At 40.5% G+C, this 27746-nt stretch overlaps 1 protein-coding gene across 1 annotated transcript in view; it reads left to right on the forward strand.

Annotated features, from left to right (window-relative positions):
- The first annotated feature begins 318 nt into the window (after positions 1–318).
- Positions 319–27746, forward strand: part of LOC111157871 (testis-expressed protein 49) — a 30073-nt gene continuing 2645 nt past the window's right edge. Inside the window, exons 1-2 of the mRNA XM_022519576.1 lie at positions 319–397; positions 26906–27028. Of these exons, the coding sequence (XP_022375284.1) occupies positions 319–397; positions 26906–27028 (202 nt within the window). The remainder of the gene's footprint in view (positions 398–26905; positions 27029–27746) is intronic.

The raw sequence follows: 27746 nt of genomic DNA on the forward strand, positions 1-27746 counted from the left end.
TCAAACTCAGATACTGAGAGTATGGCAAAAGTAATATGTGAGCCCAAGTCAGTGCTCTTTCTATTCACTGCCTTCTGAAACTTACAGTATAAAAAAGACTGGTGCAAGAAAAAAAGGCTAACTGGCTCTTGATTCCTCCATTTTTCTGAAGTTATTTAGCCCAGTCCCACTCCAGCTCTACTGTGAACCCATAAATCCTGTGTCTCCTTAGGTAAAGGGAGTGTTAGTCATAGTAATTCATAGGGCATTACCATAGTTACCAAACACATTCCAGTGCTCCAGCCTAAACATTCCAGAAGACGACAGGGAGGAGCTGAGATGGCCTTCTTCAACTTATATCTATTGGGATATCAAAATTCCTTTCGGGACAAGAAAAGGGACACAACTGAAGAAACAAGTAAGGGGAATTTGGGTAGAGGCTTAAAAGAGCTGCTTCTTGGCCATTTCTTTTTCTACCTTGAGTTAGAGCTTTATCACCCATAATTAACAATTACACCAGTCACCAGCTAAAATTACAGAGTACAGAGATTATCCATTGAGTTTCCCTCTTCTGTCATTTAATATCCTTATTAAGACATTCAACCTGTTCAACTGAATAAATGTTCATTATTATCCATTTGCTCATTTAGTTAACATTTACTAAAAACAGTTTTGTGCCGGATTTCTGTTGGTGACTGGGGACAGATAGGATAAGGTCTCTGCCATAAAGTGGCCCTAAAGATAAATATGCAAACAAAAAATTTGCAGTATAATGTATGAATAAATTAAATATGGAATACTGTGGGACCACAAAAGAGGAAGTACCTGATGCTATTGGATTTGAATGAGCACAGGAGAATCCTTTAGGAAAGACTTCACACAGAATGCTGCCAGGATGATGGGAATTCGCCAAGTAGACCAAAAGAGAATATTGCACAGACAAAGGAACAGAGAGTTGAGAGAGCCATATTCACTGAACTCTCTAAGTCCTTGGGTACAGATAAAGTGTAAAGACAGGTGCCGGGAAGTAAGCCTTATAAACTTGGCAGGGGCCAGAAAATTGAGGATGCTGTTATCCATGCTAAGCATTTTAATTCTATAGGGAACCACTGAAGAATTTTTAATGGGCAATGGTAAATATCTGATTATATTATCCCACAATGCCTAGCAATACCTAATACATAATGCTCTAATGTTCCAATACATAGAGATTTAATAAGTACTTGTAGGTAAGTAAATTAATAAATGATATTTGAATGACTAAAACAGGAAGTTAGAGGAGGCTTTGGAGATGTGACGATTGGTTAAGGTCTTAAAAGATAAATTGTCTGAGGGACACCTGGGTGGCTCAGTCGGTTAAGCGTCTGCCTTCGGCTCAGGTCATGATCCTGGGGTCCAGGGATGGAGTCCCACATCGGGCTCCCTGCTCAGCGGGGAGCCTGCTTCTCCCTCTGCCTGCTCTGCCTGCCGCTCCCCCTGCTTGTGCTCTCTCTCTGACAAGTAAATAAAGTAAAACAAAAGATAAATTGTTTGAAAGCACAGAAATGGAGGAGAAAGGGTATTTCGGACAGAATGGAGAACATAAGTGAAGGAAATTAAGTGTTGGCAGGTACTAAAGCAAAGTTTTATTGGGGTGAAGGTACGGGGTGACTGGTAAGTATAAAACACAAAGATTGAGAGAGACTAGTATAGAACTCTATTAGGTACAATATATCCTTTTTCTAATGACAACAAAGCAGCTGTTTTACATATGCTGCTTTCAGGTAAGGTTTGTACAAAGGGTCCCACTGGTGGACCCTAGAAATCCCTTAATAGCCCCACACCTGCCCTCCCCCGCTGGCCGCCACCCATCCCAGCATTATGCCATGGGCTGCTATTGTCTCCAAATAAGGAGCTCTTCACCTTCTCTCAGAGAAACAAACCTGGCCTATTCCATAAATCTTCCTTATTCCAAGACTAGGCCTCTCCTGGCTGCTCCAACCCTGCCTGCCCCTACTAGATGGGACTTCTCACTATGAGAGAACTAAGCACCAAGCATGGGTTTTTCCTACCCAGTTTGCTACCTAAACTAGTAAACAAAACCGTATACCAATCCAAAGAGGTCTGAGTTTCATTTCTAATTAATTTTGCCATAGGCTAGGCAGAGAGAAAGACTTCGCTTTACAAAACTATGGGGTAATAGGGACACCTGGGTGTCTTAGTAGGTTGAGCACCCAACTCCTGATTTCAGCTCAGGTCATGATCTCAGGGTCTTGAGATCAAGCCCTATATTGGGCTCTGTGCTCAGCAAAGAGTCTTCTTGAGATTCTCTGCCCCTCCCCCCTTATACTCACTTGCCTGCGCATATTTTTTAAAAATAAAACTATGGGGGTAATAGGAAAGTATCCTGTTATCATCTGCTTGCCCAATTTTTTTCATGCCACTGGCAGACTATCAGAGACTGGAGGTTTGGCCAAACAGTTGGCCTAAGATGTAAGGTTAGAAGGAAGACTAGACATCAAATTTGTCACCCCTACATTGTTCCCCCTCCCCTGTCAATTTTATACTCTCTGCTTACCTCAAGATTTAGACAGAGGAGGTCCACTTGCTAACTTCTATTTAAAAATCCAAAATTTTGTTTGTTCAAAAAACTTAATAATATGAAGCTATCTATTTAGTATAAGTGCTGCCAAAACGAGCACTGTAGCTATCTATTTAGTATGTACTACATGCCAGGCATTGTGCTGAACATTCCACATGCATGATTCCACTTAATTCTCTCAGCATGTCTGTGAGGTAGGTATTACTAGTCCCTTTTTACCAATAAGGAAACTGAGGCTCAAACAGGTTAACTTATTTACACAAGGTCAGTGATAGAGCCAGAATTTGACTCTAAATTTTCAAACACATATTGCTTGCGCTCATTTTTAAACAGTAATGGGAACAAATGACACAGATCTTTTGCTGTGAGTGGGCCACTATACAAGTGTTTGATGATCAGCCTTTCTCGGAAAATCTGTTAACTCCTAAACCCTGAATTTGAATGTCGGGTGGGCTTTATGTAAAGTTGTTCACTATTCCCTAATAGGTGGTCTCAAGATTCCCAGGAGCCCACCATTCACTGGAGCTGAATGAGTGGTAACTTTTTGCTCAGCTAATGAGCAGAGTTGTTGACTTGGGAACTCTTCCATGGAGTCAGTGCTTTGTAACCTTCTCTCATACCCCTGGACAACTTCCCTAGAAAGTTAAAATTCTCTAGCCTTAGAGTGGTATTCTGCAAGCATGGGGGAAAGAACTGGGTGGGTTCCTCCTCTCTTTTAGTCTCTCTCATACACACATATGCACACACATCACAGAGTCATTATTACATGGTCTATTGCATGCAGATATCAAAACAATTGTTTGGTGTTTTCTGTGTTTAAAACTCAAACTTTGCTGGAGTTGTTGGTGAAACCAGGGGTAGAAGTTTATCCACATCTTATTGATCCATAGAAAACTAGGAAGTTTCACTTCTGGGACAAGAATTTAGTGAAACCACCGTTTGACAAGGCAACTAGTACACTGATTCCATTTTTCCAGGAGGCGTCTTGAACTAAATATGGTCCATCTGACCCTGGAGTGTGGATAACCTAATCAACACCCATGAACTTGAGACTACCAATTACAGATCCCTGGTATAAACCTGCTAATAGATAACAAGCTAGCAAGTTCAGATCAATTAATAAGTGCTATATAATGTAAGTTGAATATAATTACAGTTGACCCTTGAACAATATAGGGATTAGGGGCGCTGACACCCCCCAACAAAGTCAAAAATCTGCATCTAACTTTTGACTTCCCGAAACTTAACTACTAATAACCTGTTGACCAGAAGTTTTACCGAGAGCATAGGTTGTCCAATTAATACCTATTTTGTATATTTATTATTGTGTTCTTACAGTAAAGGTAGAGAAAAGAATGTTATTAAGGAAATCTTTAGAGCAGGCACCTAGGTGGCTCAGTCAGGAAATCCTGGCATTGAGCCCTGTGTCAGGCTCCCCACTCAACAGCAATTCTGCTTCTCCCTCTCCCTCTGCCTCTCCCCCACATTTGTGCTCTCTCTCCCTCCCTCTCTGAAATAAAATCTTAAAAAAAAAAATTTGAAAATCCTAAGAGAAATTAAATTTATAATATTTAATTTCCTTTTGTTGTAGTGTATTAAAAACATCCATGTAGGGACACCTCAGTGGCTCTGTCAGTTAAGTGTCTGCCTTTGCTCAGGTCAGGATCCCAGGGTCATGGGATCGAGCCCACATTGGACTCCTTGCTCAGTGGGGAGCCTGCTTCTCCCTTTCTCTCTCTCTGACAAAAAAAAAAAAAAAAAAAAAAAGTTTTGTTTTTTTTTTTAATTTTGTTTTTATTTTAAAAACAAAAAGGCATTCTTTGGGAGATTGCCCAACTGTATCTTCAAATTTTCTGTGTCCCATGCAGTTCAAAACTATGTTGTTCAAGGGTCAGTTGGACTGTAGACTCTTAGACAAATAACTGGTCAAAGATTACATTGTAAATTGGGAAATCAAGAAAAGATACATACCTTATACATTTTAGTTTCACTTAATGCATGTAACTGTAGATTCAGCAATTTTTTTGATATGGTGCCAATTCCACATCTTTGAAAATGTGTCTGTTGAGGAGTGCCATGGCCTTGTTTGCCCCCATAGTGCATCATGTATAATTTCCATTTGGGTCTGTTTAAAGTGGAGTCAAGCATTTGCAAAGCAAACTTATTTTATGATTTTTGTATTTTTAAAAACTTTTAGTTATCTTCCTCATGTCTAATCAAAAACATTTAAAGTTTTCTATATAATTCTTGGGGCACCTGGGTGGCTCAGTTGGCTAAGCATCTGACTCTTGGTTTTGGCTCAGGTGGTGATCTCAGGGTCATGGGATCAAGCCCCACATAAGGCTCTGTGCTCAGCACAGAATCCGCTTGTCCCTTTCCCTCCCCCTCTGCCTCTTTCCTGGACATGTGTACACGCTTTTTCTCTCTCTCTAAAATAAATAAATCTTTAAAAAAGAGTAATCTTTGTAATTCCTTTTCAAAGCAATATGAAATGTAATAATGCTTAAGAGCTTATAATGAAAATGAGTCCTCTACCCCAGTCCTTTCATCTCCACTCTACAGAGACAAATTTTCAACTTTATAGTTGTTTCTTTGGTACTTAACCTTCCTACTTCTAAGGGAAATGCTCATATGATATGTATTGATTTGTCCATTTTTGACCATTATATATTGCCTTCCTGAGCTCAATCTCATCATGACCTGAGCCGAAGGCAGACACTTAACCAACTGAGCCACCCAGGTGCCCTAAAGAATTTAGTTTTCTTATGCCATACCCTGTGCTTCTCCTCTCCCACCCTGATTTTCATCATATCATATCATAGTACCTTGATATAGTCATATCACAGTTTTAGATTTGTGGTAGGCAAAATTCTAAGAATGACCCACAGTGAACTTTGCTTCTATATGATCCCCTCCTCTTTGGATGTATGTGGAACCTCTGAATATTATGGATACCATGCTCCTTGATTGTTACTTTATATGGAGAAAGGGAGATTATCTGAGTGGGCCTAATCTAAACACATAAGCCCTTTAAAATCAGCGTTTTCTCCAGCTAGCCCAAAAGAAGAATTCAGAGATTGGAAGCATGAGTGGAATTTAACACATCATTGCTGGCTTTGAAGATGGAGGGGGCCACATGCCAAAGAATGTGGGTGGCATTTAGGAGCTGAGAGTGGCCTGGCTGACAGCCAATAAGGGCTCAGCCCTATAACTGGAAGAAACAGAATTCTGCCAACAACCTGAATAAGCCTGAAAATAGATTCTTCTTTAGACCCTCCACATAAGACCCCAACCCAAACCAACACCTTAATTTCAGCATTAGGAGACTGAGCAGAGGACCCAATCAAACCTGCCCAGAATTCTGACTTAACAAAACTGTGAGGTAATAATGTTTCAAGCCACTAAGTCTGTGATGCGTCAATAAAACATGAATAAAAGTTAAAATCAAGTCTTGTAGTGCTAAAAACTGTTCACTGATGGGGCACCTGGGTAGCTCAGTCAGTTAAGTTTCTGACTCTTGGTTTTAGCTCAGGTCATGATCTCAGGGTCATGAAATCAAGCCCAGTATCGGGCTCCACATTCAATGTGGACTCTGCTTGAGATTCTCTGCCTCTCTCTCTAAAATAAATAGATAAAATATTTTTAAAAAATTGTTCACTGTTAGGCCAAATAATGTCACTATGATAACTTTTGTTCAACCTTTTGCTTACCCCTAGAGTTAGGAATTGCCACCATTTTTCATTTGCTTGGTTCTTGATATATTTACTATTTGAGAGAGAGAGAGAGAAAGCATGTGTGAGAGAGAGCATGAGAGGGGAGAAGGTCAGAGGGAGCTGGGAGCCTGATGTGGGTCTTGATCTTGGGACTCCGGGACCATAACCCCAGGCAGAAGGCAGTCGCTCAACCAAATGAGCCACCCAATTACCCCTTGATATATTTATTATTACTTTTTTCCCAAATATTTCAACAGCTCTGTCAAATGCCCAATATATTTTTTTCAATCCCTCAAAACAATAAATTCATTCTATTTTTATTCCTAACTGCCTCTCACCTACTCCATCTAGACTGTTCACTCTCTAAGCCTGGGGAATAGCTCTTGTCCATAGAATTTGCTTTTGCCTCTCTCCAAGGTTTTATTTCCTATTTCCTGGAACCATGTTTTCTTTCTTGGTTTACTCCCTCCCTTTCCTGGAATATATCCTTGAATAACTTTCTAAGAATGTATAGGAGGTATATTTTTGAAGCCAAAATGGTTTTATTCTACCCTCACACTTGATTGTCAGTTTTTCCAGATGTGAAATTCTAGGTTGAAAATTCTCATTTTTTGAGAATTTTGAAGGTATGTCTTTATTGTCCTCCAGCTTCCAGTTGAGTTCTTTTGTATGTGACTTATTTCTCTCTGGAAGCTTCTAGTTTTTTGTTGTTCCTTGATGTTCTGAAATTTCTTAATGATGGAATTTGCTGTAGGTCTTTTTTCATACATTGCAATAGGTACTGCATGAAGTTTTTCAATCTGGAAATTTGTGCTCTTCATTTCTGAGAAATTTCCTTTAATGTTTATTTATTCTCTATTTTCTCTCTCTTGTCTTTTTGGAATTTCTGTTTTAGGGACACCTGTGTGGCTCAGTCGGTTAAGTGTCTGCCTTCTGCTCAGGTCATGATGTCAGGGTCCTGGGATCAAGTCCCACCTCAGTCTCCTTCCTCAGCAGGGAGCCTGCTTCTCCCTCTGCCTGCTGCCCCCTCTGCTTTTGCTCTTTCTGTTGCTGTCTCTTTCTCTCTCTGGCAAATAATAAAATCTTTAAAAAAAACAAAACAAAAAACTTCTGTTTTGTCAGCTACAAAGCCTGAGATGATCCTCTAACTTAACTAATATTTCTCTTTATTTTCTTTGGGTAAAAAAAAAAAAGGAATTCTTTGGGAGATTGCCCAACTGTATCTTCAGATTTTCTGGGTTAATTATCTACTGCTGTGTAACAAAGTTTCCTAAAACAAAGGCTTAAAAAACGTTTATTACCTCACAGTTTCTGTGAATCAAGAATCCAAGGAACAGCTTAGCTAGGTAGTTCTGGCTCAGGGTTTCTTATGTGGTTGAAAACAGGATGTTAGCAGGAGTTTCAGTCATCTGATGGCTGGAGGCCTCCGTTCCTCTCTGACTGTTAACAAGACACCTGTTTCACACCACATGGGCCTCTCCATAAGCTGCTTCAGTGTTCTCACATGTTAACTAACTTCAGAGCAGATGATCCAAGAGAGAAGGAAGCCACAATGCCTTTTTATGACCTAGTCTCAGAAGTGACTATCACTTCCACCTTATTCTGTTTGTTTAAAGAGAGTCACTAAATGCAGCCCACACTCAAGGGGAAATAAGCTCTCCTTCTTCAAGAAATATCTAAGAAGTTGTAGATATATGTGAAAAACACCACACCTTTGTATCAGAACATTTTATTTTGGTTACTTTAAGTTCCAAGGGCCATTTTTGGTCCTCTGGCTTTTCTTGTCCATACCTTTTCTCTTTTCTTGTCCACACCTTTTCTCTTTTCTTCATAAATATTGTACTTTATTTGAAGTTCTGTTCCCTGCATTAGCTCTGTCTCCTTTGTGCTTTTTTTCCTATGAGTTTATTTTGGTCTCCTCCTCATGATGACTGTTGTCAAACAACTGGTGATCCTTGGCTCTAAATTATAATTTAAGAGTGAGGAACTAAAAGCTGTGTGTGTGGGAGTCCATTGTGGGCATCACTGGGAGCTTTCCTCTGGATATCTACAATTTTTCCGGGGAAGGATCCTATAATTGTTTCTCTGGGGATTGGTTAGATGCTTGTCTGCTAGCATACTATGACCAGGACAGGAGAAGGTGGTATTGAGAGTCACACTTTTAAGGATCTCAATTTTCACTTAATCATCAGATTTGTAGTCTTGCACCATATGCCATCCCTCACAGTGAATCCTAACTAGGAGTGCAGTGCCTGTTTGATTCAGTGCCTCCAAAGAAATACTTTTTTTCAGTTTTATTGAGATGTAATTGACAGATAACATCATGTAAATTTAAGGTGTATAACATGTTGATTTGATATACTTATATATTACAAAATGATTAACACCATAGTATTAGCTAACACCTCCATCTCATCACATAATTACGCTTCTCTTTTTTTTTACCTTTTCTTTTTTGTGCTAAGAACATTTAAGATCTCTTTTAGCACCTTTCAAATATATAAAATATATAAATATATAAACATATCAAATATATATATATATATTCAAATATATAATCATTGTGCTGTACATTAGATCCCCAGAACTTACTCATCTTAAACTGGAAATTGGTACCTTTTGACCAACATTTCTTCATTTCCCCCATCCCACAATCCTTAGTAACCACCATTCTACTCTGTTTCTGTGAGTTCACAGCTTTGTTAGATTCCGCATATGAGATCAAACAGTATTTGTCTGTCTTTGTCCAACTTACCTGACTTAGCATAATGCCTTCAGGATCCATCCCTGTTGTTGCAAATGGCGGGATTTCCTTCTTTCTTTGGCTAAGTAATGTTTCACTGTGTATATATACCATGTCTCCTTTATTCATTAATCCACTAACAGACACTTAAGTTTCTACATCTTGGCTATTATGAATAATGCTGGAATGAAAATGAGAGTGAAGATAATGCTCCGAGATCTTGTTTTCATTTCCTTTGGATATATAACCAGAAATGGGATTGCTGGACAGCAATTGTCTACTTGTGCTACATGTTCTGTAGACAGAGTTTCAGTATTCACCTTCCTGTTCTCAGACCTATTCTTTACTCATGCCTTCTATGGTACCTGTTACTTTATAAGGTTTGGACCTCTCAGATGAATTTGCCCAATTCTAGTTCTATCCTCCACTGCAGAAACTTAAATTAGAACTTTTTCCATTCTGAAAGGTTAATTACTACCCCTCTGTCCACTTTCTGTTTTCCAAAATATATTTCTCCTGAAATGCATCATCTGCTCTTGTATCCTTGCTCTCCCTCTCTTTGCCCTTGAAGGTTAATGCCATTGTTGTTATTTTGGTGTCATTTTAGCAAATTTGGGAGAAGAAGGAAACTTCCATGGTCTGTCATTTTTTAAAACCTTTATTTGGTGATATAATTTCAAAATTAAAGAAAAGATGTAAGATTAGTACAAAGAAATTCCCTACACTGTATATCTAAATTAGCCAATTGTATTTAGCCACATTTACTTTCCCTCACTCTCTCATTCTCTCTCTCCAAATATATAATTTATATGTATATATATATATATATAATAAAAGTATATCAACAGATATATTTCAACAGATATATTTCTCATCTAGTTGAGAATAAATTGTTCATATTATATCCCTTTACTCCCAAATATTTCAGTTTGTATTTCTTTAGAATAAGAACATTTTCTTATGGGCCATTTCCTTATACCACACATGAAAATAGACTCAAAATGGATGAAGGACCTCAATGTGAGAAAGGAATCCATCAAAATCCTTGAGGAGAACACAGGAAGCAACCTCTTCGACCTCAGCCACAGTAACTTCTTTCTAGGAACATCGCCAAAGGCAAGGGAAGCAAGGGCAAAAATGAACTATTGGGACTTCATCAAGATCAAAAGCTTCTGCACAGCAAAGGAAACATTTAACAAAACCAAAAGACAACTGACAGAATGGGAGAAGATATTTGCAAACAACATATCAGATAAAGTGCTAGTATCCAAAATCTATAAAGAACTTATCAAAATCAACATCCAAAGAACAAATAATCCAATCAAGAAATGGGCAGAGGACATGAACAGACATTTCTGCAAAGAAGACATCCAGATGGCCAACAGATACATGAAAAAGTGCTCCACATCAGTTGGCATCAGGGAAATACAAATCAAAACCACAACGAGATACCACCACACACCAGTCATAATGGCTAAAATTAACAAGTCAGGAAATGACAGATGCTGGCGAGGATGCGGAGAAAGGGGAACCCTCCTACACTGTTGGTGGGAATGCAAGCTGGTGCAACCACTCTGGAAAATAGCATGGAGGTTCCTCAAAAAGTTGAAAATAGAGCTACCCTAAGACCCAGCAATTGCACTACTGGGTATTTACCGTAAAGATACCAATGTAGTGATCCGAAGGGGCACGTGCACCCGAATGTTTATAGCAGCAATGTCCACAATAGCCAAACTATGGAAAGAACCTAGATGTCCATCAACAGATGAGTGGATAATGAAGATGTGGTATATATATACAATGGAATACTATGCAGCCATCAAAAGAAATGAAATCTTGCCATTTGTAACAACGTGGATGAAACTAGAGGGTATTATGCTTAGCGAAATAAGTCAATCAGAGAAAGACAATTATCATATGATCTCCCTGATATGAGGAGTTGAGAGGCAACATGGGGGGTTTGGGGGGTAGGGAAAGAATAAATGAAACAAGATGGGATCAGGAGGGACACAAACTGTAAGAGACTCTTAATCTCACAAAACAAACTGAGAGTTGCCAGGGGGAAGGGGGTAGGGAGAGGGTGGTGGGGTTATGGACATTGGGGAAGGTATGTGCTATGAAGTGTATAAACCTGGCGATTCACAGACCTATACCCCTGGGGCTAATAATACATTATATGTTAATAAAAAAAATTTTTTTAAGAACATTTTCTTAGATAACAACCCACAATATAGGTATTAAACTCAGCAAATTTTAATAGTGATTCAACACTATTATCTAATTATCTATAGTCTACATTACAATTTTGCCAGTGTCCCATTAACGTCCTTTAGAGCAAAACTTTTCCTTTTAGGATCTGATTAAGGATCAGTATTGCATTTAGTTGGCATGTCTCTTTAGTCTGCTTTAATCTGGAAAAATTCCTGTGTTCCTTTGTGTTTCATGACATTGACATTTTTTAATAGTACATACAAGACATTTTATAGAATTTTCTGTAATATGGGTTTGTCTGATGTTCATAATCAGATTGGTATAAATATTTTTGGCAGGAATAAGCAGCATTATGTCTTCAGGAGGTCCCATCAGGAGGCTCATAATATCAACTTGTCCATTACTGGTGATATTAACATGGGGCTTTGGATTAAGGTGGTGTTTGCCAGTTTTCTCCACTGTCAAGTTGTTATTTTTGTGTTGCAATTTGTCAAGTTACTATTTTTGTTTTGTAATTTGTAATCATTTCCAGGAAGATACTTGAAAAAATGCAAATACCCTATGTTTCATCATATTTTTACCCACTAGTTTTAGTATCTATTGATGGTTCTGAGTGATATTATTTCTTCGACAGCTGCAAAATGCTAATTTTCTAACCCAAATCTATTTTAACTCAAGGTTTACAGTAATTTGTTACATTTTGAGTTTTTCTAAAACATTCAACTTAGTTTTTATACAAATCACTGCTCTTTTTTTTTTTTTTAACAATTTATTTATTGATTTGCCAGAGAGAGACACAGCAAGAGAGGGAACACAAGCAGGGGGAGTGGCAGAGAGAGAAGCAGGCTCCCTGCTGAACAGACAGCCCAATGTGGGCTCCATCCGGGGACCCTAGGATCATGACCTGAGTGGAAGACAGATGCTTAATGACTGAGCCACCCAGGCGCCCCTCACTGCTCTTTTTTAACACTAATCTATTAGTTTAATATTTCTTTAAATTGCAAAATTGTAATTACAGAGTAACCCAGTATAAATTTGGGGGCGGGGGGACTCTGCTGACTCTTGGTAACCATGCAGTTTAATTTGTAAGAGCAGAAGTATGCAGATATGCTGAAGAGTAGCTCTCAGCTGCAGCTGGAATGTTACAGGCATCTTTTAATGTTTTTCAGAGGAAATGAACATTAATTAACCTAGCAAGCTTATTCAGTGGGGCTTCTACTATTTATAATATTGAGCTGTTCACATTTAATGTTATAAAATCCGTCAAGAAATTAAAGCATTTTTTTTAATTAAAGCATCTTAAAGAATTAATTACTAAGAGAAACTTAGATAACCTTGTCCTGGACCAAGTTGGAGATTCCTGAATGTTTTCAAATTCAGTGTGTGAGTTAGGATTTGGAGAGGGATAAATTTGAGAACCCTTTCCAGATGCAATTTAGATTCTTAGAATTCTTTGTGCTGACCTATCATCCAAATGTAATGGTTCCTGGCAAAAATTGACAAGATTTCCTGAATTTCAGGAAATGCACAGGACCCAGAATAAAAAATAAATAAATAAAGTCTTTTAAAAACAAAACAAAACGAAAGGAGTGCCTGGGTGGCTCAGTCAGTTAAGCAGCTGCCTTCACCTCAGGTCATGATCGCAGGGTCCTGGGATGGAGCTCCACATCTGGCTCCCTGCTTAGCAGAGAGCCTGCTTCTCTCTCTCCCTCTGCCTACTTGTGCTCTCTCTCGCTGTCAAATAAGTAAATAAAATCTTCAAAAAAAAAAAAAAAGCCAATCTTTTTTTTTTCAGAATTGTATTCTGTTAAAAAAAAAAATCTTGAAAAATAACAGTGTTGGAAGATACATTTCCCAATTTCAAATTTTCTACAAAGCTACAGTAATCAAGACAGTGTGGTACTAGCATAAGAATTGACATATATAGGGGCGCCTGGGTGGCTCAGTGGTTAAATAAGCGTCTGCCTTCGGCTCAGGTCATGATCCCAGAGTTCTTGGATCTAGCCCGGCATCAGGCTTCCTTCTCGGTGGGAAGCCTACTTCTCCCTCCTCCCTCTCCCCCTGCTTGTGTTCCATCTCTCGCTGTGTCTCTCTCTGTCACATAAATAAATAAAATCTTTTAAAAAAATTGACATAGGGGCGCCTGGGTGGCTCAGTGGGTTAAGCCGCTGCCTTCGGCTCAGGTCATGATCTCAGAGTCCTGGGATCGAGCCCCGCATCGGGCTCTCTGCTCTCTAGGGGAGCCTGCTTCCTCCTCTCTCTCTGCCTGCTTGTGTTCTCTCTGTCAAATAAATAAATAAAATCTTTAAAAAAAAAATAAAATAAAAATAAAATAAAAAAATTGACATATATAGACAGGTCATTGGAATAGAATTGAGAGTCTAGAAATAAACCCTTACACTTATGGTCAATAGACTTTAAACAGGAATGCCTTGGGGGCTCAGTCAGTTAAGTGTCTGCCTTCAGCTCAGGTCATAATCCCAGGGTTCTGGGATCAAGTCTTGCATAGGGCTCCTTGCTTGACAGAGAGCCTGCTTCTCCCTCTGCCTCTGCCTGCCACTCCCCCTGCTTGTGCTCTCTGTCCAACAAATAAATAAATTTTTTTAAAAAAATGCCAAGACAATCTAATAGGAAAAGAATTGTTTTTTCAACAAATGGTGCTACAAAAACTGGAAATTGACATGCAAAAGAATGAAATTTGACCCCACATCACACCATGTACAAAAGTTAACTTAAAATGGATCATAGACATAAATGTAAGAGCTAAAGCTGTTTAAAACTGTTACAAGGAAAATCTTCATGTCCTTACATTAGGAAGTGGTTTGTAAGATATGACACCAAAAGCCTAAGTGACAGAAAGATAGATAAATTGAATTTCATAAAAATTACAGACTTTGTGCTTCAAAGAACACTATGAATAAAATGAAAAGTTTGTGGGGTCTTTTTTTTTTTTTTTGGTAAATGTTTGGATTATAAGACATTTAAAATAAATAAGTATGGGACGCCTAGTTGGCTCAGTCACTTAAGCTCCTGACTCTTGATTTTGTCTCAGGTCATGAACTAAGGGTCATGAGATCAAGCCCCCCACCTCAAGCCCCATGCTGGGCTCTGCACTCAGCAGGGAATCTGTTTAAGATTCTCTCTCTCCTCCCCTACTCTCTAAAATAAATAGATCTTTTAAAAAAATAAACCCATGTTAAATCAATTATCACAAGAGAAAAATTTACTAAACAGTTGCTTGGGGAAAAGGCTTTGTGTGCAATATTCATAGGGAATTTTTTCAAAATTTTGAGACATATGATAATACATCATTCCTTTTTTTTTTTAATATTTTATTTATTTGACAGAGAGAAACACAGCTAGAGAGGAAACACAAGCAGAGGGAGTGGAAGAGAGAGAAGCAGGCTTCCCGCTGAGCAGGAAGCCCTATGCGGGGTTCAATCCCAGGACCCTGGGATCATGACCTGAGCCCAAGGCAGATGCTTAAGGACTGAGCCATCCAGTCACCCCAACATTATTCCATTTTTAAAAGCACAAAAAACAATGAAAATAATTCTGTCATACTAACACAAAACTGATAAAGTAACATAAAACATACTATAGAATATAGTACAAAAGAGGAACCCATAAACTAATGTAAGTATAAATGGACAAATCCCGCTATCAGATCAAATTCAAGAGTATATTAAAGATAATCATCTACCATCAAGTAGGACTTATTCCAGGAATATGATGACTTAATATTGGAAGAGATTAATATAATACATAATATCTATGTCACATTATCTCACTAGAAACTAGAAAGGCATTTGGGTGTTTTGGGTTTTTTAAGAGAGAGCACACAAGCTGTGGGGTGGAGGGGGCACGAGGGACCTGAGCCAAAATCAAGAGTCAGACACTCAACAGACTGAACCATCCAGGCTCCCTTGCACATGCTATTTAAAAACAAAACAAAACGAAACGAAAAAAAAAAAACCACTTTGTAGGGACACCTTGAGCGTCTGTCTTCAGCTCAGGTCATGATCTCAAGGTCCTGGGATCAGTCCCATATCAGGCTCCTTGCTCAGCAGCAAAGCCTGCTTCTCCCTCTGCCTGGCACTCCTCCTGCTTGTGCTCTCTCTCTCCCTCTGACAAATAAATAAATAAAATCTTAAAAAAAAAAAAAACTTTGTAAATTAAGAATAAAATCATAAGGACCTCCCACTTCACATCATACATAAAAATAAATTGCAGATGGATTAAAGGGGTAAATATATAAAACAAAACTATAGAAATATTAGAGGAAAACAATATTTTTACAATCTTAGGGTGGTTTTGGAAAACTTTCTTCGTAGGACATAAAACCAGGAAGCCTAAAAAGATTGACAATTTGTACTAAATAAAAAATTGTAAATTGTATAACAAAAGACATTACAAAGTTAAAAGGCAAGAAAGATACTGAAAGAAAATATTAACCATATAAGGGTGTGTGTATATATGAATACATATATATATACATATCCTCATGTATATAATTCATATACATAATAATACTCAGAATATATAAAAACCTCCGAAGTAAGGTACCAATCCAGATTCCCCTTCTCATCCAACATCGGACATTTATTTATTAGGAACTGACTATGTCAAGTGCTGTGTTAAGCACTGGAAATACAACAGTGACTAACAGACGGTAAATCAGTAAACAAACAGGATTCACAGATTATAACAAGTACTGGGAAGGAAATATGGGGAGGGCAATGCAATAGATCAGAAGTTATAAACTGTTGAACAAAGGGCCATACTCAGCCTGCAGTGTTCAAAAATTAGGAGATTTGGGGGCACCTGCATGGCTCAGTTGGTTAAGCAACTGCCTTCGGCTCAGGTCATGATCCTGGAATCCCTGGATTAAGTCCGGCATCAGGCTCCCTGCTCAGCAGGGAGTCTGCTTCTCCCTCTAACCCCTCCCCTCTCGTGCTCTCTCTCTCAAATAAATCAATAATAAATAAATAAATGCATGAATGAATAAATATTAGGAGATTTTATATAAAACCCACATGTGTGACCCCTTAGAAAGATTAGAACTGGTCACACTGGCCCTAAATTCTTACATAACCACAAACAGTGAAATAGCAGCTTCCCCTTTAGACGGTGTTTCTTACTGAGTTTGCTTTACTCATAAACATCATCTGCCTGGCTCTTACAGGCAAGTGAATTTGCAGATCCCAAAATGGAGAGTAACTAGGTAAGGCCCACTTAAAACAGAGTAATCCTGGAGGTAATGTTTGAACTACACCCTGGAGAATGAGAATGACCCAGCCATGCATAGAGCTGAGGCTAGAGCTTTATCTTCATAGCAAATTTTAAAATCTAGATGCAACTCAATGCCAAAACTGTGTCAAAGCACCTGCAACCCCCACTTTGATCAGAGACTGCTTTCACTGCATCCCAGCCAGAAGTCTGAAACCCATCTCCCACTTCTGAAAAGCCATTTTAATCATGTACATCCTGAAGTATCTGTGCATTCTGCCCATTGTTCTTGACCTCATAACGAAAGGAAACTTGGAACAGTATTTCTGGTACTACTACCCTTTCCACAAAGACATTCAGACAATGTGGTTGCCCTCTGCCAAGTTTGGCTTCAACATGTCATTCAGATTTCTACCTAAAATTCCATTCAATAGTAATTATATTCTATTTCCTTGAAGACTTTTGTGCTGCCCCAGAGCTGAAGTCTAGGCCCACACAGCCAAGGTCTGGGGCACAAAGACTGACTCTAGGAGCTCAGTATAAGGCTATGAAACTTCAGGAAATTGGAGTGTTGAGCTCCAGGGAAACCTGTCAAGACAAAGATTCATGTATTTGGCTCTCTACCTAAGACATTTAGTCATCTTAGAATAATTAGTACCATAACCACAAATCTCAGGTGGGCACTCAGGACTGCCTGACGATCCTATTATAGTTCTCTGGTCACTCTTCTACTCAAGGCAATTATTTCACATCTCTCCCTGAGTCTCTAAAACCCCTCTCCTGTCCTCACTCTGAGCTAATAACTTCCTTGCTTCTTGTTTCACTGAGAAAATAGAAGCAATCAGAAGAGACTTTCCATCATCCCATCTAACATTCCACTGCATCTATAACTTCCCTCTGGCGCAGTGAATAAAATGACTCCATATGTGCACTGGATCTGATCCCTTCTCACCTACTCAAGGATTTTGCTTCTGAAATTATGCCCTTCTCCCTCAGTTTTTCCTCCTCCTAAATCATTTCCATCAGTATACAAATGTGCTGTAACATTTTCTATCTGGGAAGAAAAAAGAAGAAAGGGAGGACCCCCCCCTTGACATTTAAACTGTTCTTCCCATTTCTTTCTCCATTCTCTCCCCCTTCCCACCCTTATTATACCACAACTTCTAGAAAGTTGGAGTTTGCACTCATCAAGTAGAGAAAAACAACCATGCTGACAAGCCTCACTAATGATCACTAAACTCAGGTGGGCCTTTATGGCTGCCCAGAAGTCAGACATTTCCTAGTTCCATGCATTCTTTCACTTTCCAGGAGGTCTCCTCATACCTTCTCTTTCCTCAGACCTCCAGTGTCCTCAATCCTCACTTCCAGGTAATGACATGCTCTTTTTTTTTTTTTTTTTTTTTTTTTTTTTTAAGATTTTGTTTGTTTGTTTGAGAGACTGAGCCAGAGAGAGAGCACCACCAGGAGGGGCAGAGGAAGTGGGAGAAGCTGACTCTTCACTGAGCAGGGAGCTCAAGGCTACCTGGGGCTCCATCCTAGGACTCCTGAATCATGACCTGAGCCCAAAGCGGACACTTCACCAACTGAGCCACCCAGGTGCCCCAACTTGCTTTCTACTTCATAGTTTTCATTGTGAAAACAGAAGAAATTAGAAGATTATTTCTATATCCTCTTACAAACCATATCTACCCATCTATCTGTATCTGTGCCCACATGTCTAATTAAATGAATGAACAGTCCACACACCTATTGAAGCCAACAGCTCCACCTCTGCATCAGATCCCATCTTTTTGCCGAATCAAGGACACTACTACTCCAATATTATTTGTACTCTCTTCAATTTTTCCATCTCTGACCATTCTTATCTGCATACATGCGTGCTACAATTTCTTTCATCTTAAACAAAGCCCTACATTTCCTATTTCCCTGACCCCTATACAGAAAAATCCCTCAAAAGACAAAGTTGTTGTCTTCATTTCGTCTCCTCCCAGTCTCTTGAACTCATGCCTGTCAGGCTGTTGCCCCAGTCACTCCACTGAAACTACTTCTATCTGGTCACCAGTGCTCATACTCACTTACCAGGTTGCTAAGCTCTTAGTTCTCATCTTGTTCAGCAGATCAACAGAAAGGTACAACAGATTTCAGATTGTTCTGACTCCTGCTACTGCTGAGGTTGCTTGCAGTATATGGTTAGCTAGGAGAGGTTTGGGCCTGTGGGCCACTATTATGGGGAGCTTGCCTCATACATTTCTGTTTCAGAACTGGTTTGTGAAATTAACCAGGAGGGGGCAGGAAGAGTACCAGTAAAATACAGCATTCTGTTCGGCTCCTAGCATATACGCCTTGCTTGACCCAGTCTTCCTAATCCCAATGGCTAAATCCATTAATTCAAGGAACTCACAGTTCCTAATTCTGCTCACCCTTAGTTCCACAATCCAAACGATCTTGCAGGACTCTGATTTGTAATCCACACTTGTCTTCAGAATGATTCTCTGGCTGATTTCACCTTGTCAACACATTCACTCAACTGGCTTCAAGGCACTTCAGCCTGTTCTCCATGCTCAGATTAGCCACAATCTTAACCTCACCCCTCAAGCTAGGGCTTTAACAGCAACCATAAAAATGAACCTATTAATATTAACACTTTTTCATTCTTTTTTTTTTTTTTATATAAATTTTTTAATTTTTTTATTAACAACACTTTTTCATTCTTAACACGATAATGATATTTTAAATCATGCACAATTTTTCTTTGAAGGAAGATAGGGGTTTTTTTTTCCTCCTAGTAGGCGTGAGTATATTAACTTTCTACTCAACGGGGCCCACTCAAGCTTTTCTTATTATCATCATAATGAAAACTCATGGAGGTGAGTCAACACATGTAACCAAATATTCTACAAGTCTCTGCCTCCTTCCTTTTTTTTTTCTTCTATGATAAAGAACCAAAATAGAAAAAAAAAAAAAAAAAAGAGGGAAACAGAGTGTGGAGAGCATACTTTGGTCTATCCTTGACTTCATAAACTCAGGTTTATCAGGTACCCAAAGTTGTTCAGATTCAGGGGGCTAACCCACACTAAGCAAATTCAGAGTGCCTCAGTTTCCTTGCCTGTAAATGGGGATAATAATGCCTTATAGATTTGTTGTGGAGATTAAATGAAATCATGTATGTAATGCACCTAAGACTTAGCACATAAAACTGTACAATAGATAATTGCATGAAAAGTTATAGAACATAATGTATAAGTTACTATATACATGTGGAATATATACCTTTCCTATGACTGAAATAGTCTTGTCCCCTTCTCAAGACATACTGGCCAGGATAGGATACCTGGAGAGCAATATTTTTAACAAATAAATTTCCTTGAGAAGCAACAAATACTGGCTGACTTCAAAGGATTTTTTATCCAGTTATAGCTATCCACAGAAGAGCACCCCTGACCAGTGACCAGAACTCACATGTTCACCAATCATAGATTCCTCCCCTCCCAGACTCATCTTTCCTGATTGTTAATACTGATGAGCCCCACAGGTTCAGTCCAGCTTCCAGAGTTTGTTCACCTTATGCCCTGGTCTCTTGAATGTCTAAGGTTCTCTTCTCTGTCCTGCCCTGAGGAACTTGGCCCTATATCTGTCCTTTCCTTTGCAGACTCTCTCTCGCCACCTGCTTTGAACTCTGCTTTCCAGTCTAAGCTTCATACCTAGACAGTCCTCTTGGTCCACATTTTTGTGGTCTTGATTTCAGACAAATTAACTCTTATTTGGCCCTTTGCTGAGACAATTCCCTTCCCCTGTTACATGAAAACCCTAGGTGAGGGTAAACCTCGTCATAACACAAATCTACACACTTGGGACATTTCCCACTGATAAGTGTCTCAGAGGCAAGTTGATGGTGGTGATAGGAAAAGATTATGCTTGTTTTTGTCTTGAAACAGATGACGTTTCCCTACCAGACTCTAGCAAAAGCCCTCTAGCCACAGACACAATGATGTCCAAGCTCCACACATCTTCCTCCACTGCTGCTTTTGTCATTCCTCTTCCCGGGAACTCATGGAGTTGCTCTTGAAGTTCTAAATGAATCTCTTCAAAGAAAGACTAAGTCTCAAGTATATGGTAATGTGGTAAAAGTTGAGCATGTCTCACTTGCGTTCTCATTTTCTGGATCCTCTCAGAAGATATAATAGATGGTTTTCCCCACTCTGACTGGAATGTTCTTTGCTCAGTCTTCTAGGTTTTCTGATCTCTCCCAACGGCCTGTTTGGTGACCACCTGTTAGGAAACAGCTGAGGATGCCATTCTTAGGCTCCAGCAGAGGGCACTGTAGTTCTGGCTTTTCAAACATGAGCAGGAAAGGCACAATTCAGCCCAGAATGAACTGGCCAAAGCCCCTAAGCCCCTCTGATTTTCCAAACGGGTAAACCTACTGAAGTTATAGACATGGACCCTGGAGCGCCTGGGTGGCTCAGTCAGTTAAACGGTTGCCTTTTGTTCAGGTCATGATCCCAGGGTCCTGGGAGCAATTCCTGTGCCCGGTTCCTTGCTCAACAGGGAGTCTGCTTCTCCCACACCCACTCCCCCTGCTTGTGTGTGTATTTGCTCTCTCTGTCTCTCTCTGTCAAATAAATGAAATCTTTAAAAAAAAAAAAGGAACTGTATCTTGGGAACAACCCATATGTCTTGTAGCTGCTACAGACCCATCATCCCTATCTGCCTGAAACTAGAGAAGACACTCAAGATACTCATAGCTTCAATCTGCCAAAGTCTAAGGTGTAGGCACCTCTAAGATGGGTGACTACGTCTGTATAGCAGCAAATAGGCCACTTTTTCATGGAGGCTCAGACTTTCCTCACTGGTTTTCCCTACTGGGAGTGGTCCAGTCTACTGCAGTGTGGCCCACCGGGTTCAGTCCTCTCTGTTGCACTAGTGCTGGACATTGGAAATGACACTCTACATTTCAGTGGAGTTTGAGGAGGCAGGGATCTGCTTCTGGAACAAGGTAATGGGTATCATGTAACCCACCCAATTCGAGGCTGCTTCTAGGGTGAGCAGGCCCCTTTGACAGGATCCCCAAGGAGTTGCACACAAGGGATTCTAGCAAGAGGCTAAGTTCTATCAGTTTATGTTTTCCCATAGTCCTTTGTCTTGCCTGGAAGCCCTGATTAGATGATTTCAAGAACAGGTTAGGGTGGTGTTTAAGACCATGGGTTCTGGAGCCAAACTGCTTGAGTTAAATTCATGTCTCTGTCATATGCTAGTTTAGTGAACTTGGGCAAATCACTAAACTCTGGGACTCTGTTTCCCTATTTGTAAAATAAGATAATAATAGAACCTATCTTTTTTTAAAAAAAGATTTTATTTATTTATTTGACAGAGATCACAAGTAGCCAGAGAGGGAGGCAGAGAGAGAGGAGGAAGCAGGCTCCCCATGGAGCAGAGGCGCCTGGTGCCCTAATGCGGAGCTCGACCCCAGGACCCTGGGATCATGACCTGAGCAGAAGGCAGAGGCTTTAACCCACTGAGCCACCCAGGTGCCCCTAGTACCTACCTTTTATAGCTGTGCTGAATGCATTCACTAAGTGTTAGCTTGGTTTATCATTACCATCTCTAGAAGATCCAGGTAGCCCCTTGTACATCAACAGTCTGCAGCTAACACTAAATTCTCTGTTATCCCATGCCCCATCTACTTCCTGTGTTCAGAATCCCGAACAAGTACACCACTTTGAGGAAGGTATTTTTGGACGTGGAGGTAAAGGAACTGCCCCCATATATAAAATGTGCCCTAGTTCCCTGGGCTCATGCTCATGTCCATTTCCTCCCAATGCACTGACAATTTCCTTGTGTCTGGAAAGACAATAAATGCAAGATAGGCTTCCAAACACATTTCAGTAAATTTCACTCTGTTATTGCTCCAGCCAACTTCAAGGGATTGATGCCCAGCATCTAATAGGAAATCCTAGATAGGAGTCATTTTTTATGTACAATACTGCATTTTCTCTCAAACTGATCTTGTGTGAATTTCTAGTTAGGGTGGTAATAATCTGCTTGCAGCCACACCACCTTGCAAGTAATGTGTGTTAGATATTTTTTTTAAAGATTTTATTTATTTATTTGACAGAGAGAGAGATCACAAGTAGGCAGAGAGGCAGGCAGAGAGAGAGGAGGATGCAGGCTCCCCGCTGAGCAGAGAGCCCAATGCGGGCCTCGATCCCAGGACCCTGGGATCATGACCTGAGCCGAAGGCAGAGGCTTTAACCCACTGAGCCACCCAGGCGCCCAGTGTGTGTTAGATATTATCATCATTATGTACTAGGCATTTGAAACAGCCAGGCAAGTATTCTAACGTAGAAGTCAGAATTCTGGGAGCCATTGAGGTAGACCCATTCCAAAAATTCAACCTGAAAACATCGAGGCCTGTTAGTCCCACTTACAACTAACCAGAGACAACAGGCCCATTAGTGGATAAGGATGATTTTGCGACTGCCCCAGTGGTCCTAGGAAGCCTGTAGTATTGACAAATCTGTGGTGTTAATTTGAGTGGAAGATCCACCCAAGTACATCTGCACCACCCCAATGTCCTTCATAGTACATCCAAAGTAGTAGATGTGGTCTTATGGCAACTCCCAATTTATGGCCCAGTTCTAGAAGAAACTGTCAGGGCCCTTAGTATCTACTTATCACTGAAAACTACGTGGAGCATGGTACTGACTGGGTGGATGGAGAACCTCTTACACTATCTACCCACAAAATGATGAGTTCATCTACCTTGCCACAGTGTGGTTTGCTTATCAAGAACTCATTGCCTCCCCCTACCCAGAACATGCTCACTCACAGTAGCTGTAGCATGATTCTTCCCTAGAGCTCACCACCCTTCACCCCAAGTGGCTTCCAAAACTTGGCAGCTGGGAGAAACTATGGGTTACCAAAAATATCTTCTAGCTTGCCAAAAATCAACCCAAAGAGTGTCCCAACTGGTGCTTGATTCAGGAGGAAGGCATCCAAATGGGTGATACTGCCCAGCACACCTCCAAGTACACAGTAACCATTTATATGGAAAGCTGGGAGCCTACCACTTAGAAACTGAGATAATAGAGAACATCACTCAGCTGTACCCTCACAGTCTGAGGCCTCAGGACCAGACAAAGAGCTCGTACAATTATCTGCACCCAGACCAGTAATTACTCACAGTCAAGGTCCCGTTGCCCACAAGGAATATGCTCTTACTCTTTCTCCTCAGAACATATCTACTTGGCCACACACATTCTGGCACCCCCCACCTTGCCCAAAGTCAAATGACACTGCTTCTGGGAACTGGTCCCTCATTGCTGTAACCTGTGATGAAGTACAGATCAGCCCCCGGATTCAGTTCAGGCTTCCAGAACTCTATATTCTGGCACCTGTCCAAATCTTCAGCTGTCAAAGGAGGGGTTTCAAACAGTGCTCCACTCTGGCAGGATCATTCTCAAAGAATGGGGTGCAAAAGTGGGGAAGGAGGGACAGAAAAGAATAGGTGGGGTCAAGCCAGAATGAAGGGAAAAGCAGGAGCTGGGGAAATACTCTAGAAGAGAGGCATCCCTGTTCACCAGAGGTGAGTCTGTGATCGAAACAATTTCCAGAGAATAGCAAACTTTGGCCCAATTCCTGACAAGCTCAGGATTCTGAGATGCAAGTCAAATCTAGCCTGCTGAAGCAGAACATGAATTTATTGAAAGAATATTGGTGGGATAACATCAAAGTAAACGACTCTGTGAGGCAAAGGAAACAAAATGAAAAGGCAGCCTACCAAATGGGAGAAAAGAGTTGCAAACCATATTTGATAAAAGACTAATATCCAAAATACATGAGAAACTCCTCTAACTCAAAAAACTGATTAAAAATTGGCATAAGATCTGAGTAGACGTTTCTTCAAAGAAGACACATGTATTGCCAACAGACATATTAAAAGATACTCAACATCACTAACCTTCAGGGAAATTAGAACCACAGTGAGATACCACCTCACACCTGTAAAAGTGGCTATTGTTTAAAAAAAAAAAAAAAAGATAACATGTTGGTGAGGATGTGGAGAAAATGGGGAACCCTTGTACTCTATTGATGGGAACGTACACTGGTGCAGCCACTATGGAAAACAGTATGGAGGTTCCTCAAAAAAGTAAAAGTAAATCCTATTTCTGGATATGTATCCAAAGGAGTTGAAATTACGATCTCAAAGAGATCTCTGCACTTCCATGTTCATTGCAGCATTATTCACAGTAGCCAAGACATGGAAGCAACATAATGTCCATCCATGCACACATGGATAAAGAAATGGGGTACACACACACACACACACACCATGGAACATTATTCAGCCTTAAAATTAAGAAGGAAGTCCTGCTATTTGCATCAACATGGTGAACCTGGAAGACATGCTAGGTGAAATAAGGAAGACAAAGACAGACAAATACTATGTCACCTTTTATATGAAGAATCTAAAGTAATCACACTTGTAGAAGCAAAGAATAGAATGGTGGCTGCCAGATGTTCATGGGGAGGAAGACATGGAGGGGCAGTAGTCAAAGGGTATAAAGTCTCAGTTACATAAGATGAATAAATCCTAGAGATCTGCTGTACGTTAGAGAACCTATAGTTAATACTGCATTATATACTTAAAAATTCCTAAGAGCACAGATCTTCTGTTAAATGTCCTTATCACAAAATTAATAATAATAAAGATGGTGGGAGGAAATTTTTGGAGGGGACAGATGTTTATGACCTAAATTGTGGTGATGGTTTCACAGGTATATACTTACCTCCAAATTCATTAAGCTATACGTATTAAATACAACTACTTGTATGTCAATCTTACAATAAATTAGTTTTTTTTTTTTTAAAGAATATTGGGAAGTACATAAAAGCTGTAAGAGGAACAGAGAAGCAAGTTTGGTGGACAGTAACCAGAATCCTGCTGCAGACCTGGTTGGGCGTAGACACTGCTGTGTTCGGTACCGTGGCAGGCACTATTGCTGCCAAGGACCCCAGGCTCTGAATGTGCTGCTAGAAATAAAATGCAGCCTCACTGCTACAACTTCCCATTAGTAGAAAAAGACTCTATATAGCCCCTGCTTCTTTGCAACCTTCCACTTTGATTCAGAATCTGAAGCAGGGGGTTTGGCCTAGCCAAAAGTCTTTGGCCATGCCAAGGGAGCTGCAAGGGAGCCTGGCGTCTTAGTCCATCTGGGCTGCTGTCACAGAATGCCATAGACTGGATAGCTTGTAAACAACAAAGGTTTATTTCTCGCAGTTCTGGAGGCAGGGAGTCTGAGATCGGTGAGCCAGCGTGGTCCAGTGAGCGCCCTCTTTCATGTAGCAGACTTCTCATTGTGCCCTCATGTGGTGGAAAGGGTGACCGAGCTCTCTGAGACCTCTTTTATAAGGACACTAATTTCATTCATAAGGGCTCTACCCTGTGACCTAATCACTCCCTAAAAGCCCTACTTCCAAATACTGTCACCTTGGGAACTGGGTTTTCAATATACAAATTTAGGGAGAATACAAACATTCCAATCTGGGTAAGGAAGCTTGGTCTTTTCAGCCTCCATAGTGAGATTCCAGTTCTGCTTCGGCGGGGATACCCAAATCCCCATAAGAATGGTAGGTCTAGGGGCACCTGGATGGCTCAGTCAGTTAAGTGTCTGCCTCTGGCTCGGGTCATGATCTCCGGGTCCTGGGACCAAGTCCTGCATTGGGCTCCCTGCACAGTGGGGAGTCTGCTGCTTCCTTTCCCTCTGCCCCTCCCCCCATTCATTCTCTCTCTCAAATAAATAAAATCTTAAAAAAAAAAACAAAAAAAAAAGAATGCTAGGTCTACACTGCCCTGCTCTACCTTAGCTTAACTTACCCTACTCTGTACTAAACTTTTCAAGCCCCCTCTCCACTTTGCCTCCCACTAGTCAGGCTCCAACTTAATAGCAAGCTGAAACCTCTCTACAGCTTCTATCTTCTACACACTTGCTATCCTGCTGCCTGAAATGCTCTTCCTGATACCACTATGTCCCATGGACTCCTCCTTATCCTCCAAGACTTAGCTAAAACATAACTTCCCCTATTAGACCAATTAAAGTTCTGCAAATATGCCAATTCCAGGAAATGAGTGTCCATCCAGATAAATTACTTTACCAGCACTAACCCTAAGTATCTGTTAATATCCTGATTCCGGTAGGAGGCCACTCAAAACCCAGGAGTCGGAGAGGAGCAAGGGAATGGTGAGGGAGGTCTCATGATCACTGGGTTCTCCTTCCCCCACTCCTTCCTGACACAGGCATTGTAATTTTACATCTGAGATCCTAAGATCAGATTTGAGTGGCTAGGAGAGATCCCTGCCTTGTGCCTGGTTGGCAAGGAGACTAGAGACTCAGAAAATCAAATAGCCCCATTTGCTAACTACTTATAACAAGTCTGCTCTTGTTTCAGACCAGAAGGAACTGGTGCCAACTAGGCTTCCCCCTATTATCCCAGAAGATGGGAATTATTCTGTGCACCAGAATAGCCACACAAGGTACCACGAAGCTGTAAAGAAGGTGTTGTTAAAGACATGTAAGTATTGAGCCTGGGTAGCTCCGTCAGTTAAACGCCTCCCTTTGGCTCAGGTCATGATCTGGGGCTCCTGGGATTAGGCTCCTGGGATCTAGCCCTGATCCAGCTCCCTGCTTGGTGGAAAGCCTGGTTCTGCCTCTGCCCCTCCCCCACTTCTCTCTCTCTCACGCATGCACGCGCACACTCTCAAACTCTTAAAAAAATTAAAGACATGAAAATATCTTAGAGTGGGCACCATGCTAGGGGCAGAATAGATATGCCTGAGTTTGTAAAGAACAACTGGGCTGTGATGGGGCATGGTTATAGGGGAGGGGGAAAAACAGCCCAGAAGGGAGACTGAGAAAAGGAGGGTGAAAGTAGACTTCAATGGTGGAGTGAGGAAGATAAAAGAAAAATTGAATCAGATTTGGAAGCAGAAGCTCCGTATTAGAGTCCCTAGTTCTGCCTCTATTAAGTGTCTTACTTTGGGTAGCCACATACCTTCTGTTAATCTGCTTTCTCATTCATTAAGAAAAAGAAAAAAATGCCCCCTCTACCAATCTTAAAGAATTGTTGTGAGGATCCCAACAAAATGAGATAGTTTAGGACAGTACTTTGTACAATATGTGCTATGCCTGTGAGGAGTGGTAGACCAAGCACTGGCTTTGGAATTTGAACTGAGTTTAAACTCCAAATAGTGTGACCTTGGGCAAGTCCCTTTAACCACTTAACTTCTCTG

The sequence above is a fragment of the Enhydra lutris genome, unplaced genomic scaffold (assembly GCF_002288905.1).
Source record: "Enhydra lutris kenyoni isolate GAN:26980312 unplaced genomic scaffold, ASM228890v2 scaffoldscaffold56, whole genome shotgun sequence".
Classification (NCBI taxonomy): Eukaryota; Metazoa; Chordata; class Mammalia; order Carnivora; family Mustelidae; genus Enhydra; species Enhydra lutris.